Below are 17581 nucleotides of genomic sequence, written 5' to 3'. Positions count from 1 at the left end.
TGAAGGACAGGGGAGCCTGGCGTGCTGCGAGCCATGGGATCGTGAGGAGTTAGACATGACTTAGTGTGGCGCAGCTGGTAAAGAATCTGCCTGCAATGTGGGAGAACTCGGTTCAATCCCTGGGTTGGGAAGATCCCTTGGAGAAGGGAAAGGCAACCCACTCCAGTATTCTGGCCTGAAGAATTCCAAGAAGTGTATAGTCCTTGGGGTGGCAAAGAGTTGGACACGACTGAGTGACTTTCACACACACACACACAGGGTGACTGAACAACAATAACAAACTGGACTGTTACACTCTTACAGGGTCCAGATGATGTCGTATCTTTTGAAGGAGAGGAGGACGGAGAGGAGGAAGAGGAGATCCCCACCTGAGGACATCAGCCTGGACAGAAGCCCACATCAGGAGGAAGCCAAGCAGGGCTTATGTACAGGAAGTCCCATGAGCCAACTCCATCAGTACTGACTCTCATTTTTCATGAACTGTATGCAAGAAGCAATCTTGTTCCCAAGTTATAACCCATTTTATTCTCTCAAAAAAAAACATTTCAGACAAACTTCTCTATGGCTTGAATGAAAAGTCCCACCCAACAGGGTACAATTGGATGGGTCTGTTTTAGGTCCTATGACACCTGCCAAAGTGGTGTGGACTGCTGTCTTGTCATCTCCGACTTCAGTCTTGTCATCTCCAAACCGCATCCTCTTCATTCTCCTAAAAGGTGGTCATCCTAGGGAAGCCAACATCCCTGCAGTACACATGCTAAGTCAAACCATTGATGGGTTCCTGATTAACACATGCAGCAATGTTCAGGTGAGGCAACACAGACAGAAATGCAGCAAATCCGTCCCAGGGAAAATGCTCCAAACCCAGCTGTAGGACCTGTCTGCTCCACATGCAGCTTTAGGAAGATGCTACCTCAGAATGCACACCCCCTGTACTTTCCAAAGTGCTCCCTCATACACTGCCACATCAATCCTATACAGAAAGTATCTTCAGATTATGAGATAAGGGAGGCATCTGAATCACACAGTTAAGGCAGCTCTTCAAACAACATGCCCAACACACTTCTAACAAACTCACAGTCTTCTCTGGCCACCCCACACCAAAACTGCATGTCACAGTGTCTAAAATAGGTTTCATTCAATCCACCTTTGAAGATATTTTCCTTGCTTTCCTTCACACTGCTCTGTGGTCCAAGACGTGATGAATTTTGCTTTCATTCTGTCAAAACTTCAAAACCCAAGCTAAAAAGAGAAAGAGAGCAGGACTTTGATTCTCAGCAAAATACCATAGGGTCACACTTGATTTATGAACATTTTAGACATCAATGGAATATTTTTAATGACTACAGATGAAAGAGGGAGCCTCCAAATAATGCAAGAATAGTAATTCAGTATTCGATTTAACTGAAGGTAGCCTTCTGTCCTCCAAGCAGAAGGGGGAGATGAGTCAACAGGACTATCAGCAGGTTCTTTCATCTCCTCCCTACTGCTTATACCTCCTTTGGAGAAGTCTCCCTTAGCACAGGAGACCACAGTCCCTTCCCCATTCTGCATGTCTGGATTCCTCATCTGCATCCCATCACTGCATTTGCTGGACTATTTACACTGAGCTGTTTCCAGTCTCTGTCTCCGCAGGGGAAGAATTATACATGGCTCATCTCCCTCAGTGTTCTGGCTTTTACAAAGCTTGGCACTTCAGTAGGTATGTGTGGCCTTGAAATGAACGGCCACAGCACGCTCATCTGCTCCTTTCTACTGGAAGCTTCCCATCACCTAGACAAAGACATGAAACTATACTCATATTTTGTAAGGGAGAAGAACCTGAGTATGTATGTATAAGGGCTTCCCTGGTAGCTCAGTTGGTAAAGAATCCGCCTGCAATGCAGGAGATCCCAGTTCAATTCCTGGGTCAGGAAGATCCACTGGAGAAGGGATAGACTACCCACTCCAATATTCCTGGGCTTTCCTGGTGGCTCAGAGGGTAAAGAATCTACCTGCAGTGCAGGAGACCTGGGTTCGATCCCTGTGTAGGGAAGATCACTGGAGAAGGGTATGGCAACCCACTCCAGTATTCTTAGGATTCTTGCCTGGAGAATCCCCATGGACAGAGGCACTTGGTGGGGTTGCAAAGAGTTGGACACAACTGAGTGACTAAGCACAGCACAGCACGTATGTATAATCAAACCACTTTGCTGCACATCTGAAGCTAACACAATACTATAAATCAACTATATTCAATAAACATTTTTTAATTTAAAAAATTATTATTTTTTTTAAAAAGCCAAAAGTGGAGAGGAAATTTGAGGAACTGTCTATACAGAATCTGTGAATCTGGGAAAGCCTGTTCAACTCAATTAAAGGTTTTCAGGTCTGACTCCAAAACAGAATCACTTTACAATGATGTCTGATGCCTTCAGAACAATGGTATCGCTTTCTGGGGTGGAACCTTCATCCGGATTCATGTACGTGCTTTGTGCAGTCTGTGGGTGTTTGGTCTTTTGTTTCAAAAATTAAAGTATTTTTCACTTTTTGTCAAAAATTGTTAATTAGGAAGGAAATATAACCCACACATATATACATATTTCCTAGATTTTCCTATGGTAATTATCTTCATCCTGTCGGCCTCCTTCTCTCTCTTCCCCTGTGTGCACATGAACTGTGCACACACACACACATTTACATAGTCTGCATGTGTGCTGAACTACCTGAAAGCAAGTTGCAGATACCACAACACTTCACCACTGGATATTACAGCAGGCACCTCTTAAAAAAAATTCATCTGCATAACCACAAAGAAATTATCACACTCAAGAAATTAAATTTGGATATATAATGTGCAAATTTGATGTCCTGAAATGTTACGTCCATGAAGCAAGGTGAACCGGCAGTGGCCAAACTGGAGATGGCAAGAGTGAACATCAACATTTTAGGAATCAGTGATCTAAAATAGAATAGAATCGGCAAATTTAATTCAGATGACCATTATATATACTACTGTGGGCAAGAATCCCTTAGAAGAAATGGAGTAGCCCTCCTAGTCAACAAAAGAGTCCAAAAGGCAGTACTTGGGTGCAATCTCAAAAACGACAGAATGATCTCTGTTCATTTCCAAGGCAAACCATTCAATATCATGGTAATCCAAGTCTATGCCCTGTCCAGTAATGCTGAAGAAGCTGAAGTTGAACAGTTCTATGAAGACCTACAAGACCTTCTAGAACTAACACCCAAAAAAGATGTCCTTTTCATTATAGGGGATTGGAATGCAAAAGTAGGATGTCAAGAGATACCAGGAATAACAGGCAAATTTGGCCTTGGCATACAAAATGAAGCAGGGCAAAGGCTAACAGAGTTTTGCCAAGAGAATGCACTGGTCATAGCAAACACCCTCTTCCAACAACACAGGAGAAGACTCCACACACGGACATCACCAGATGATCAATACCAAAATCAGATTGATTATATTCTTTGCAGCCAAAGATGGAGCAGCTGTACACATTAAGCAAAAAAAGACTGGGGTTGACTGTGACTCAGATCATGAACTCCTGATTGCCAAATTCAGACTGAAATTAAAGAAGGTAGGGAAATTAAAGAAGGTAGACCATTCAGGTATGACCTAAATCAAATCCCTTACAATTATACAGTGGAAGTGACAAACAGATTCAAGGGATTAGATCTGATAGACAGAGTACCTGAAGAGCTACGGGCAGAGGTTCATGACATTGTACAAGAGGCAAGGATCAAAACCATCCCCAAGAAGAAGACCTGCAGAAAGGCAAAATGGTTGTCTGAGGATGCCTTACAAATAGCTGAGAAAAGAAGAGACACTAAAGGCACAGAAGAAAAGGAAACATATAGTCATTTGAATGCAGAGTTCCAAAGAATAGCAAGGAGAGACGAGAAAGCCTTCCTCAGTCATCAGTGCAAAGAAATAGAGGAAAACAATAGAATGGGAAAGACTAGAGATCACTTCAAGAAAATTAGAGATACCAAGGGAGCATTTCATGCAAAGACGGGCACAATAAAGGACAGAAATGGTATGGACCTAACAGAAGCAGAAGATATTAAGAACAGGTGCCAAGAATAAACAGAAGTAGATAAAAAAAGATCTTCATAACCCAGATAACCACAATGGTGTGATCACTCATCTAGAGCCAGAGATCCTGAAATTCAAAATCAAGTGGGGTCCATTTCTCCATCAGCCTGAGAGGACGTCGCGGTTGAGCCGTCGAGAAGAAAAACTGCCATGTCCACTGCTTTGGCAAAACCTCAGATGCGTGGCCTCCTGGCCAAACGTCTGCGATTTCATATTGTTGGAGCATTCGTGGTCTCCCTGGGGTTTGCAACTTTCTATAAGTTGGCTGTGGCTGAGAAAAGAAAGAAGGCATATGCAGACTTCTACAGAAATTATGATTCCATGAAAGATTTTGAGGAGATGAGGAAGGCTGGTATCTTTCAGAGTGCAAAGTGATTTGGAATATAAAGAACCTCTTTGGGTTGAATTCCTTGGAAGTTTGTCACTTGCTGTGCTCCTGAACTATGAAACTGTGACTCTCTGGGGTGAGAAATAGTCTCTCAATAAATAAACAACTGACAAATACTGTGGACAGTTAAGTCTTTGTTCAGTTATTCTTACCGACATGTAGCGTTTGGGGTACTTGTATTAGAATTGGTCAGGGATTTTTAACTTTATGAGTCTTATAAAGGTAACTTTAAATATTGATTAAAATTTTTACTGTTCTAGGACATTTTTGACTCTTCTCACATTTTGTCCATTTCACTGAGATACTGCCTGGGCCATGGGTTTAAAGGGTCTGCATGAACCTACATGACTATATATATTGTGGGCTCTTAAAAGGAACAGACTGTCTTTCAAATAAAATGTCTTTGGACTTAAAAAAAAAAAAAATCAAGTGGGTCTTAGGAAGCATCACTATGAACAAAGTCAGTGGAGGTGATGGAATTCCAGTTGAGCTATTTCAAATCCTAAAATATGATGCTGTGAATATTCTGCACTCAATATGCCAGAAAATTTGGAAAATTCAGCAGTGGTCACAAGACTGGAAAAGGTCAGTTTTCATTCCAATCCCAAAGAAAGGCAATGCCAAAGAATGTTCAAACCACCACACAACTGCACTCTCTCACATGCTAGCAAAGTAATGCTCAAAATTCTCCAACAGTCTTCTCAAATGTATCCAATTGAGACTTCAACAATACATGAACCAAGAACTTCCAAACTGGATTTAGAAAAGGCAGAGAAACCAGAGGTCAAATTGCCAACATCTGTTGGATCATCGAAAAAGCAAGAGAGCTCCAGAAAAACATCTTAGTCTGCTTTATTGACTGCATCAAAGCCTTTGACTGTTTGGATCACAACAAACTGTAAAATTCTTAAAGAGACAGGAATACCAGACCACCTGACCTGCCTCCTGAGAAATCTGTATGTGTCAAGAAACAACAGTTAGAAACAGACATGGAACAACGGACTGGTTCCAAATTGGGAAAGGAGTACATCAAGGCTGTATATCATCACCCTGCTTATTTAACTTATATGCAGAGTACATCATGTGAAGTGCCAAGCTGGATGAAGCACAAGCTGGAATCAAGATTGCCAAGAGAAATATCAATAACCTCAGATACACAGATGACACCACCCTTATGGCAGAAAGTGAAGAAGAACTAAAGAGTCTCTTGATGAAAGTGAAAAAGGAGAGTGAAAAAGTTGGCTTAAAACTCAACTTTCAGAAAACGAAGATCATGGCATCCAGTCCATCACTTCATGGCAAACAGATGGGAAAACAATAGAAACAGTGAGAGACTTTATTTTGGGGGGCTCCCAAATCACTACAGATGGTGACAGCAGCCATGAAATTAAAAGACACTTGCTCCTTGGAAGGAAAGCTAAGACCAACCTAGACAGCATATTAAAAAGCAGAGACATTACTTTGCCAACAAAGGTGCGTCTAGTCAAGGCTATGGTTTTTCCAGTAGTCATGTATGGATGTGAGAGTTGGACTATAAAGAAAACTGAGCACCAAAGAACTGATGCTTTTGAACTGTGGGCTTGGAGAACACTCTTGAGAGTCCCTTGGACTGCAAGGAGATCCAACCAGTCAATCCTAAAGGAAATCAACTCTGATTCTTCACTGGAAGGACTGATGCTGAAGCCGAAGCTCCAATACTTTGGCCACCTGATGTGAAGAACTGACTCATTGGAAAAGACCCTGATGCTGGGAAAAGATTGAAGGCAGGAAGAGAAGGGGATGACAGAGGATGAGATGGTTGGATGGCATCACCGACTCGATGGACATGAGTTTGAGCAAGCTCCGGGAGTTGGTGATGGAGAGGAGAGCCTGGCGTGCTGCAGTCCATGAGGTCGCAGAGTCAGACAAAACTGAGCAACTGAACTGAACTGATACAATGTCATCTAATGTGGACTCCATGTTCAAATTTTCTTAATTGTCCCTATACTATTTTATTGTTATTTATTTTTTAAATTCAGGGTCCAATCGAGAATCATGAATTGCATTGGCTTGTGTTTTTTCCAGCTTTATTCATATACAATGGACATTTAACATTGTGTACATTTAAGGTACACAATATGATGATGAAATACACATGTATCTTATGAAATGATAACTGCAACAAACACATAAACACAACCAACACCTTACACAGTTTATTTACTCATTATTTTTTGGTGAGAAGTGTTAGGATCTGTTCTCTTTAGCAACTTTCAACTATACAACAGAGTTATTTTTAAATACAGTCACCACGCTGTTCATTAGAACCCAGAACCTATCATCTTATAAGTAAAAGTCTTTACCCCTTAACCATCTTAATCCATTTCCTGTACCACCACCAATTGGTTGCCCCCAACAACCACCAATCTGATCTCCAGTGCTTTCAATTTTTTAATTTTTTTTTATTTTTAGTTTAATTTAAATTTATTTATTTTAATTGGAGGCTAATTACTTTACAATACTGTATTGGTTTTGCCATACATCAACATGAATCCACCATGGGTGTACACGTGTTTCCAATCCTGAACCCCCCTCCCACCTCCTTCCCCATACCATCCCTCTGGGTCATCCCAGTGCACCAGCCCCAAGCATCCTGTATCCTGCATTGAACCTAGACAGGCGATTTGTTTCTTATATGATATTACACGTTTCAATGCCATTCTCCTAAATCATCCCACCCTCTCCTCTCCCTCTCCCACGGAGTCCAAAAGACTGTTCTATACATCTGTGTCTCTTTTGCTGTCTCTCATATTGCATTTATAAGTGAGATAATACAGTACTTGTCTCTGACGTATGTCTCTTAGCGTAATGCCCTCATGATTCATCCATGTTGCTACAAATAGCAAGATTTCCTTCTTTTTATGGCTGGAAAATATTCCATCTCATGTATATATCACATTTTCTTTATCCATTCATCCATCAATGGGCACTCAAGTTGCTTCCGTATCTTGCCTATTGTAAATAATACTGCAAGAACATGGGACTGCAAATAGCTCTTCAAGATACTGATTTCATCTCCTTTGGATATATATATCCAGAAGTGGGATTGCTGGAGCATATGGTAGCTCTATTTTTAAGTTTTTGAGGAATCTCCATGCTGTTCTCCATAGTGGCTGCACCAGTTTACATTCCCACCAACAGTGCATAAGGGATCCCTTTTCTCCACATCCTCACCAACACTTTCTATTTCTTGTCTTTTTGATGATAACCATTCTGACAGGTGTGAGGTGGTATCTCACTGCATTTTTAATTTGCATTCCCCTGTTGCTCGGTGATGCTGAGCACCTTTTCATGTGCCATCTATATATCTTCTTGGAAAAATACCTATTCAGATTCTCTGCCCATTTCTAAAATCAGAGTATTTGCTTTCTTGCTATAGAGTTGTACGAATTCTTTATATATTTTGGATTTTATCCTTATCAAATACATGGTTGCAAATATTTTCTCCATTATCATAGTTGCCTTTTCATTTGGTTGATCTCTTCCTTTGCGGTGCTGAAGTCTGATGTAGTCCACTTGTTGACTGTCAAGCATTGCACCTGGCTGTCATGTGCGTTCAGTTTCCTTAAACAGAACGTTTTCCTCATTTTTGTTTGTTCTCATGATACAGACCCTTTGGAAGAGACCATGCCAAATATCTTGCAGGGTGTCCCACCATTTGACTTTGTCTGTTATTTCTTCATGATTAGTTTCAGGTCAGTTTAGGCATGACTGCAGGTATGTTGTAAATTTCCACTGAATTATTCAGGAGAAAGGTAGGGTCAGTTGCCCTCATTACATACAAGTTGGATGGTTTTGGTTCAGGTGGAATCTGCCAGATCTCTCTTACGGTCCCCTGTAGAAGGAAATGGCAACCCACTCCAGTATTCTTGCCTGGGAAATTCCACGGACAGAGGAGCCTGGTGGGCTACAGTCCACGGGGTCACAAGAATCGGACACTTCACGACTAAACCACCACCACCCACCTTCATGCCTAGTTGATGCACACTTATATCAAAGTCTGAGAAGCCTTGTTACTCAAAGTGTGGGCTACAGACCAGCTGCACTGGTTTTCCCTGGGAACTTTCCAGAAACGCAGCTCTAAAGTGCCTCACTCTGAAACGGAGAGTGTCGATACCTTTCTAGGTGCACCGCCTTCCTTCCAGAGAGGAGAATCATAACATGGTGAATAGAGCGCCACCTAGTGGGTGGAGGCCTCCTGTGTGATCCCAACTCTGCCACCTTAGTTTCAAGATCCTGGGTAAGTCACATAACTTCTGAGCATCTGTCATTGATTTATGAAAGGGAGATACTGGGCACCTTCTCTTCAAGCATGAACAGACGCTTGATGTTAGCCTGTTTCCTAGAAAGTGAACCTGGTGTACCTGTGGTCCTTGTTGTTCCCAGCATACAGTCTCATGGCTTCTCAGAGATCTGATGCTGTGGGTTGCTGTGTCCACCCCTCGGCTTCTTCACTCCGCTTGAACAGTTTGACAGTGTCATAAAAAAGAGAGTCAGGAAGAAATCAAGGAGTTCATAAAATGAAAAATCAAATGAGATTATTAGAAAGGGAAGGGGGCCATGGATTTGGGGGGAGGGTGCAAGAAGAAGGCAGATTAAATACGGTTGAGAGGAGAAGCAAGAAAGAAACAACATTTACAGAAGTCTACCATGGTGCTGGTGGGGGTCATGGAGAGGATGTGACCCATGAGCTGGCTCCTTATCCCTCTAGTGCTGGGACTGTATCCTCTGCCCACTGTTCCCACAGCGGGAGCATGTTGAAGGGTGCAGTCTTGAGTGAGCGTGTGTTGTTGAAACCATCTGGATGGTGTATGTTACTGTATCCCACGAAGGCCTCTATATAAACCTTTAAGATGCTGGAAGGCAGTGTAAATATCTACCTCTCTTGCTGCCCATGACAAGCCTCATATAAAAGTTCTCTGATTCTTAAGCCCAACACCTACTCATCCAGAGTGGCTTGCTTTTTTCTTGGGTCTCTCCTTGCCATCCATGTACTCGACCAATTTCAGGTTTCACCTGAGGTTGCAAATCAACACAATGCAATGTTTAGGGATTTTAATATTATCACCTTGATTAAATTTCACAGCAACCCTGAGGGGCAGGCATTATTATCTACATATCAGAAATAAAGAAACTGAAATCCAAGAAAGTTGAGCAAATTGCTCTAGGTCACAAAGCAAGGAAACAGCAAACCCATGTCTGACTCCAAAGACCATGCTCTGACCAATGAGAAAGAATGATACAATATAGATCACCTCAAATCTGTCAAGATGACTATTATCACAAAAAACAAGACACAGCAAGTATTCGTGAGGATGTGGAGAAATAGCAAGCCTTATATATTGTTGGAAAGTGAAAGTGTCAGTCACTCAGTCAGGTCTGACTCTGTGACAGGCTCCTCTGTCCATGGAATTCTCCAGGAAAGAATACTGGAATGGGTAGCCATTCCCTTCTCTGAGGATCTTCCTGACCCAGGGATCAAATCTGGGTCTCCTATACTGCAGGCAGATTCTTTACCATCTGAGCCACCTGGGAAGCATGAGTTTGAACAAACTCAGGGTCATAAGTTTGAGCAAACCCCTGGCGATAGTGAAGGACAGGGAAGCCTTGATTGCCACAGTCCCTGGGGTCCATGAGATCACAAAGAGTCACACATGACTTAGTGACAACAACAAACAGTGCTGGTGGAAAAGCAAAATGGTGCAGCTGGAAAGCAACATGGAAGTTCCTCAAAAATTAAAAATTGAACTACCATGTGATTCAGCAGCCCCACTTCTGAGTATTTACTCAAAATATTATTATCAGGATCTCAGAGATATTAGCACTTCTATGCTTCTTGAAATGCTATTCACATCAGCCAAGGTATGGAAACATCCTAAATGTCCATCCACAGATGAATGAATAAAGAAAATGGAATACCATTCAGTCTTAAGGGGATTCTGCAGTATGTGACAACACAGATGGGCCTTGAGGGCATTACGCTAAATGAAATAAGACATTCACAGAATGACAAGCACTGCAAGAGTCTGCTTACATGAGGATCTAAAATAGTCAAATTCAGGGAGTGAAAGGGTGATACGGTGGTTACTAGGAGCTGGAGGGAGGGAGGAATAGAGGGTGACCAGCCAACAGGCAGCCCACTCCAGTGTTCTTGCCTGGAGAATCCCAGGGACGGGGGAGCCTGGTGGGCTGCCGTCTATGGGGTCACACAGAGTCAGACATGACCGAAGTGACTTAGCAGCAGCAGCAGCAGCAGCCAATAGGCATTAAGTGTCAGTTAAGCAAGGTGAGCGATCAGCTGTACAACCCTGTACCTACAGTCATCAACAACATTTTGTACACTTAAACATTTGTTAAGAGGGTAGATTTCATGGTAAGTGTTCTTATCACAGTAAAATAAAATTTTTAAGAAAGAATGAGAACTCAAAATTCTTGGTTCTCAATAATGAGAAGGAAACTGACAAAACTGAAGAAGAAAATGCAAAGGGGAAATTAGTAGGGTAAGAAAAAAAGTGAGGATGAACTGAGGTGGTGAATAAGACCAACACTTTGTGGGAAATGAGAAAGAATGACATACATGGAGGCAGAAAAAGAGGAGAATGAGATGAACAGAGGCAGAGAAACACAATAGTTGAGAGAACTGAATCCAGCATTGTCTAGAAAAGAAAAAGAAAGTCCCATCAGTAATGAATTAGTAAGTTGTAGCATTGGTGGAGGTGCTGTTGAACGGACTCCTTCTGCCTGGGATGGAAGGTTGACCAGATGGCCAAGCTCTGAGATGGCTGCTAATACTAACATTATTATTAAATTATATTAAAATATTACTAACATATTATTAGACTGTATGTTCTATAGGGGCAGAGATTAGACTGTTTTGTTTTGCTGGATTTTGTTTACTGCTATAATCCCAATGTCTAGAAGAATGCCAGGCACAGAGAAGGCATTTATATTGACTGAGTAACATTAATAACACAAATGACTATTATCGAGCATTTCTTCTATGTAAGGTGCTCTTAGCTCCAGAAGAGTCTATACTGATCACATTTTTTAGATGAAGAAATTGAAACTCGGAGATCCAGCAACTTTCCCAAGACCATACCAGCAAAGCAAGCTTGGGAAATTAAGTTTCTCTTACTTCAAAGACTTGCGAAGACTCTTCCTTACTAATGAGGGGTCTAGGTGAGAGGCCAGCGTCTCTCCTCCACCTTGAGGACTGCAGATCCTTTAGTTAATACACTAAGTCCACCAGCCAGGCCCTTCTTTACCTTCCAGAGCAGCTGCCGGGTCCGAGAGCCCCACCTCTCAGCCTTGGGGCCAATCCACCTCAGAATGCGATCAGTGTGCCTGCCTCTCTTATGAGCACTTCCCCTTGGTCTGTCAACAGGTGGGTGACTGGTCACCCCCACTGGTCTGGGAGAGGCAGGACAGCAGGATGCCAAGATGAAGCCAGCAACTTCCCACTAACAGGCCCGGAAGCAGGAGTCCCCAGACAGCCACAGTGGCAGAAGGGTATGACTTATAAGGAGATTCTAGTTCAGAATCAACTAATAAATGCTTCATGCCTACTAGTAGGCTCATTTCATTCATAGACCCTACTTTCTTTAGCCTAAAAACCCACCTGGTGATGGGGCAGTGTGATCATCCCCAATTTATGGGTCTTGCCCAACCTGGCTCATGCAGGTCTCTTCGCTTAGAGACCGAAGCCAGAGTCCAGAGGTGAACTTCAAGTCCAGCCCATTTTCTACAACATTGGAATCCTTTTCAGCCATGCAGCTTAAGATACAGAAAAGAGATCAGCCTTGCTGAGCTCAGAGTGTGGTCTCCGACCTTTGCCTTTACCCCTTGTCCACCTTAGAACTTCTGAGCGCAGTTCTCATCATTGACCTTCCACGATGCTGACCACTTATTATTGCTGTGAAGACAGTCACATACACCATGCAGAACAAAGTCTCAGTGAGCCTGAGAGCATTCTTTCACTCATCCATTCAGCAAATGCTTACTGGGTATCCACCAGGAGCCCAGCAAGCCTGCGGGGGACTGAGGTTGCTAAGGAACAATGCAGTTCCTCCTCAAAGGAGCTCTCAGTCCGTGTGGGGGAGATGAGCAAGCAGATCAGTCCGGTGCAGAATCTTACGGTTAGGATGCTGCCAAGGACGGGCCATTCTAACCAGCTGGCGGGTCAGGGAGAAACTTCCCCAGAGGTGACCCAAGAACTCAGCCAGGGTAAAAGCGAATAGCCAGGAGAAAGCAAGGGATGGGCATTTAAGACAAGGGGAGCAGGGGCGGTGGGATGGGGGTGGAGGGTCTCCGATGTTCACATTTGCTATATTCTCTGCCTTTAGGATAGAAGCAAGAAATCACATCTCATGGGTCTGGTTCATTTTTGAGTTTGTTTGCTTTTTTTAAGCATGCACTAGTCTGTGAGACCACGATTAGCCCAGTATCTTGGCTCTCCTGTGCCATTAACCACCGCCCAGAATAAGATAATGGCTGCTTTAAAGCAGGAATTTCAGTGCCTTGCAAAATCCTGAATCATCAATGAAAGGTTTGGTTTTGTTCACTTGACTGGGCTTGCTCCTCAGCAGGAGGGAAGGTGTACAATGCCTCTGCTAACAAGCTGAAATTCAAGTGTCAGGAGCCCAAACCCGACCCTACAGGGTTTTACTGTGGAATGCCCAATTAATCAGAATTCCAATCCTGGCACCAAGGAGGCCACGTTCTGTCTCCCCAACACTGCAGTTCCCTGGGCTTTGAGCAGCCCCTGCTTCAATTCCAGATCCATTTCCAGCCATTTGCCAACCATGAGCTAGGAAGGGGAGGCAGAGACATGACAGAGTCATCGGTTACCGAGGGGGCAAAGGGGCACCCAGGGATGCCTCGTGAAATTCCCAGAGTCCCGAAATTGTTGGCAGAGGGTCATAACTGGGATCCCAACTTAGAAACAAGAGATGACCCCCAGCATTCAAATGTGAGCTCCAGAAACTCAACCACATGACCCTGGACAAGTGGTTCCATCTGTTTTGGCTTCCATATTCTCATCCATCAAATACAGGTAACAATTCCCACATCATGAAACTGCAGCAAGAATTAAATGAAATAAATAATTTGCATGTGCAAAAGTACCTAGCTAGGTATGCAATTCTTCTTTCTTCCACAATGTAAAATTTTCCTGGATCTTCTCTGGGAAACTTGAGGTTACATAAAGGCATTCCCAAACCTGCTTCCAAGTGATGGAATAATTCTAGAGAAGGATAAAATCGGGCCTTAGCTATCCCCTCCCCAGAATGTCCAAGATGGGGCAAGAGTGCTGGCTGGGAAAGGTGAAGGAAGAAGGAGCCCACAAACTCCAGTGGGACCCCAGGTTCAGAAGTCAGCAAGTATGTGCAGAACACCATCTATGCCCAAAGGACGTGTGAGGTCGTGCATGCTTGTGTGCAGTCAAGTAATTTGTGTGCCTTATTATCGCATATTCCAGTATTACCATCAGTTCAATTTGACTAAATACAGCACTAGAGACAGGTGAATGTATTTTAATCCCTTTTTATCAACTGATGAAAGCAAACAGAAGAGCAACTGCTAAGCTTTCTCTCACTAACACCTGCAAATACATGCAGACCTGGATGCCAAAGGCTAGATTTCCCCCCCCCCCGCCCCCAACACACACACACACAAAAACAACCCATATTCCTGGTTGGATGCCGTTGGTGCCTCAGTTTGAGGCAGGCTTCAGGAACCTCTCGGATGAAACCTGTTGCCAAGCCTGAGGTCCTGTGCGGAGGCCCCCACCTGGTGGTCAAATCTGGAACTGCCTTTCCAACCAAGGAAGATTGGCAGGTAGTGTTTAACTCCAAGGCTCCCTGAATTCCTTTCCACCCATTAGTCGTCGGTCAATTGGAGAAGGACAGGGAGGAATATTCACTGCTAAAAGCACAGCAGAAGGGTCAAGGTCTTGGTCATTTCCCCGCCAAAACCCTGGTAATGGCACAGCTTCCTAAGGAGCAGCCATCAGAATGACTAAGCCACAGACAGGAAGCAAGGGGTACCTGGAAGTGCCCTGCCAGCCCGGCGCGGGTGGGGCGGGGGTGGGAGTGGGGGTCGGGGTCGGGCGGGGGATGCATGTTGACAACCCTGACTTCCCCTTCTGGGAAAGTAGCCACCACTGTCATCCTCCCCTCCCCAAACACAGCAGGATTTTTTATCCAGAGCATTGGGCGCAAAAGAAGTTCCATCTTCCTGCCCATCACGCATTTACATCCTAGCTAGAAACAGACTCTTTCCAGGGGAAGGGTGCTTGGGCGCAAAGCTTCAGCCCAGGCCCCTTCACACTCCCTCTGCCCTGGCCCAGCCACAGCAAGAGACGGGAAGGAGTTGAGGTGGAGGGGATGATAAGACCAAATTATGGAGATGTTTCAGCCAAAATTATCTCTGGCCCTCATCGACTGGCAAGGTGAAGCCCCCACCCCTCATTCCAGGCTTAGAGCTGGAGAATCTTAGTTTCCCCCTCATCCCTTTCATTAACTTCCTTAAAAAGAACACCAAAAGATGCACGTTGGCCAGCCTCAGTCCCCAAATGGAGCAAACCACGTTCCTTTCCACACCAGAATGGAGCCCGAAAAAGGGTAGCACAAGCAAGCAATCGATAGCCGCGCTCACACTCACACACACACACACACCCCTCTGTGGGCAGTGTACCACTCCCATCCCAACTGCAGGATGTATCATCTAAACTCAGCAGCGATCCCAAGTAGAAGGGACCCACCCAGAGTAGAAATACAGAGCGCATGGGAGGATCCGCTTTATCCCGTTTAACCTCCTCTTTAATTAAGAAAAACCACAGAATTCTTTTAAGCTTGGGTACCAACATCCGGAGATGGTGCCACAAACGCGCACCCGCGCGCGCACACGGAGGTGCCAATTCGATCTCCAAATCAGCTGAGGAGCCACGCGTGGATTTTTTAAGCCCTGGGGTTCAACTACCAGGTGTCCAACACCCTGAGAGTGGCCCATAGACACACAGGCATGCACAGCAGAGGGCAGGCTGCTCTCCAATTCGGTGGACGGGCGCCCCTGGACTTGAAAGCCCCAGAGCCGTCCTCGGCTCCAACTCGCACCCCGAACCCCCCCCCCCCACCTCACGCACCGCCTCCGAGGGGCGCCCGGGGAGGCCCGGTACTCACACGAGCGCGTGGTAGAGCAGCGCCCAGCCCCGCGGTCTCTCGAGGGCGTCGTAGATCAAAGTTTGGATGCGTCTGTACTTGGCGTTGTTCCTCTTGACTGGGCGGCTCAGGGGCGTCTTGGCCAGGAGCCCGATGCCCTGCGGGGTCCTCCGCTGCCCCTCGTCGCGGCCGCCGCCCTCCAGCAGCAGGGTCCCGTCTTTGTCAGCTCCGGCTCCCAGCGCCAAGGTGACTTGCTCCACGTCGCCCGGCGCTAGCCCCACTTTCCGCTCCTCGTCGCCGGCCGCCGCCGCGTCCCCTCCGGCCGGGTTAGCGGCCCCGCCGCCTCCGCCGCCCCCGTCGCCGCCGCCGCCAGCCGCCCCCGCCGGCCTGCGCGCCTTGAGCCCCATCTGCCTCGCCCCCGCCGGCCGCTTCGCCTTCTCCGCTGCTGCTCGGGGAAGAAGGGGCGCTCGGGCTGCGTGGAAGAGGCGGCGGCGGCGGCTGCAAGCCCGGGAACTCCAATGCCATGATCCGCGCGCCCCTCCCCACCCGCCCCCCCTCCCAAAAGCAGGCTAAGGCGGGGCCCCGAGGGGCACGGGGAAAGGGTCACATCCCGCGCGGTTCCGCCGCGGGACCCCGAGGGGCGCGGGCCGGGGGCTGCGGGAAGCGGGCGAGGGCGCGCAAGGCTGGCGCGGAGGCGCTAGGGCGCGCGGCGGCTGGGGCCCGGCACCGGCGCTCCCGGGCGGCGGCGGCGGCGGCGGCACCCGGGCCGGCGAGCCCGAGACAGCATCGCAGTTTATTTACAAGCCCGGGGCCAGCCGCCCTCCCTCCCTCCCGCCCGCCACACGCGCCGCCGCCGCCGCCGCCTCCTCCCGCCTCCGCGCTCCCCCCCGCGCTCCTCCCCGCCCGCTCCAGCCTCAGCCTCGCTCCGGCGGCGGCAGCAGCGGCGAGCGAGCGCGCCGCGGGCCGAGCGCACGCCGCCTCCCTCCCGCCCTCGCCGGGGTGGGGCCCCATTGTCCCGCCCCGTCGCGGCCGGAGGCCCACGGCGGCGCCCCGCCCCTCCCCGCGCCCCTACCCCGCGCGCCCCGCGGCCCGGGATCGCCCGTGCGCGCGGCTGCGGCCGCGGTGCGGGACTCCCCGCGCTCCCGTGGGCGTTGGGGCTTTCCCCGATCTGGGCGTAGGGGGAAAAGACGAAAAGAGCAGGAGGGACGGGGAGGGTGGGAGGGGGGTCTTGGTCTCTTTTTACAGATATTGCATCTTCAGATTTTTCTAGTCACCTCCCAACCCAGCTTCTTGGCTAGGGGAGTAAAATCCAAGTTGCTGGGGTGCCCAAGGCGGAGCGAACCGGGACCCCACCCGCTCGGGGGCAGCGATGCTCGTGGCTCTCCGTTTGTGGTTCGTTCCGCTCTCACGCCCCTGGCCCTTGAATGGCACCTCCACCAGCTAGCGTGAGCAGAGGGCGAAGAAATAGGACACGGGGAATCGGTTTCGCTCCTAACTTGTGCTCTTGGCAGGTCTTTCCCTCTCTTGAGTTTCTGCTCATTCATTCAGTGACTAAACCCACGTGAGGTCCTTGTGCTCAGAGAGCTTGCCTTCTCGAAAAGTGGAAAACAATAACGGCGAAACACACGGGACCGGCATAATTTCCTCTGTTGGTAATTCAAGGAGGAAAGAAAATAGGCGTGCAGGGCTAGAAGCGGGGAATTTCTTTAAATTGTCTGTCCCTGGGAGGCCTCACCGTGGAGGAGATATTTTGGAGGCGAGGTGAAGTGAAATGGCAAGCTGGAGCGACTACGCCAATGTCCAGAAGTGCCTTCCAGGCAGCAGAACAGTAAGCGCGAAGGTGAAGGGCGGCTTGAGCTTCCTGAGCTCCAGGGAGTGAAGAGGAAGGTGAGGCCTCAGTTGGGG

At 47.0% G+C, this 17581-nt stretch overlaps 2 protein-coding genes across 2 annotated transcripts in view; one reads left to right on the top strand and one right to left on the bottom strand.

The window, feature by feature from the left end:
• The window catches only part of KCNQ3 (potassium voltage-gated channel subfamily Q member 3), a 291169-nt gene extending 275086 nt beyond the window's left edge, over positions 1-16083 (bottom strand). The window contains exon 1 of the mRNA XM_068983814.1: positions 15698-16083. Within this exon, the coding sequence (XP_068839915.1) occupies positions 15698-16083 (386 nt within the window). The remainder of the gene's footprint in view (positions 1-15697) is intronic.
• Positions 4190-4613, top strand: LOC138088667 (cytochrome c oxidase subunit 6C-like). Its single transcript, XM_068984014.1, has one exon. The coding sequence runs from the start codon at positions 4244-4246 to the stop codon at positions 4466-4468; it is 225 nt and encodes a 74-aa protein (XP_068840115.1). The 5' UTR covers positions 4190-4243; the 3' UTR covers positions 4469-4613.
• Positions 16084-17581: the final 1498 nt, after the last annotated feature.

This window comes from Capricornis sumatraensis, chromosome 11 (genome assembly GCF_032405125.1).
Source record: "Capricornis sumatraensis isolate serow.1 chromosome 11, serow.2, whole genome shotgun sequence".
Lineage (NCBI taxonomy): Eukaryota > Metazoa > Chordata > Mammalia > Artiodactyla > Bovidae > Capricornis > Capricornis sumatraensis.
This window is presented reverse-complemented; position numbering and strand designations above follow the sequence as displayed.

What these genes read in the sequence shown, in the direction of transcription:
- LOC138088667 (XM_068984014.1), top strand. Translation starts at nt 4,244, where the DNA reads ATGTCCACTGCTTTGGCAAAACCTCAGATGCGTGGCCTCCTGGCCAAA.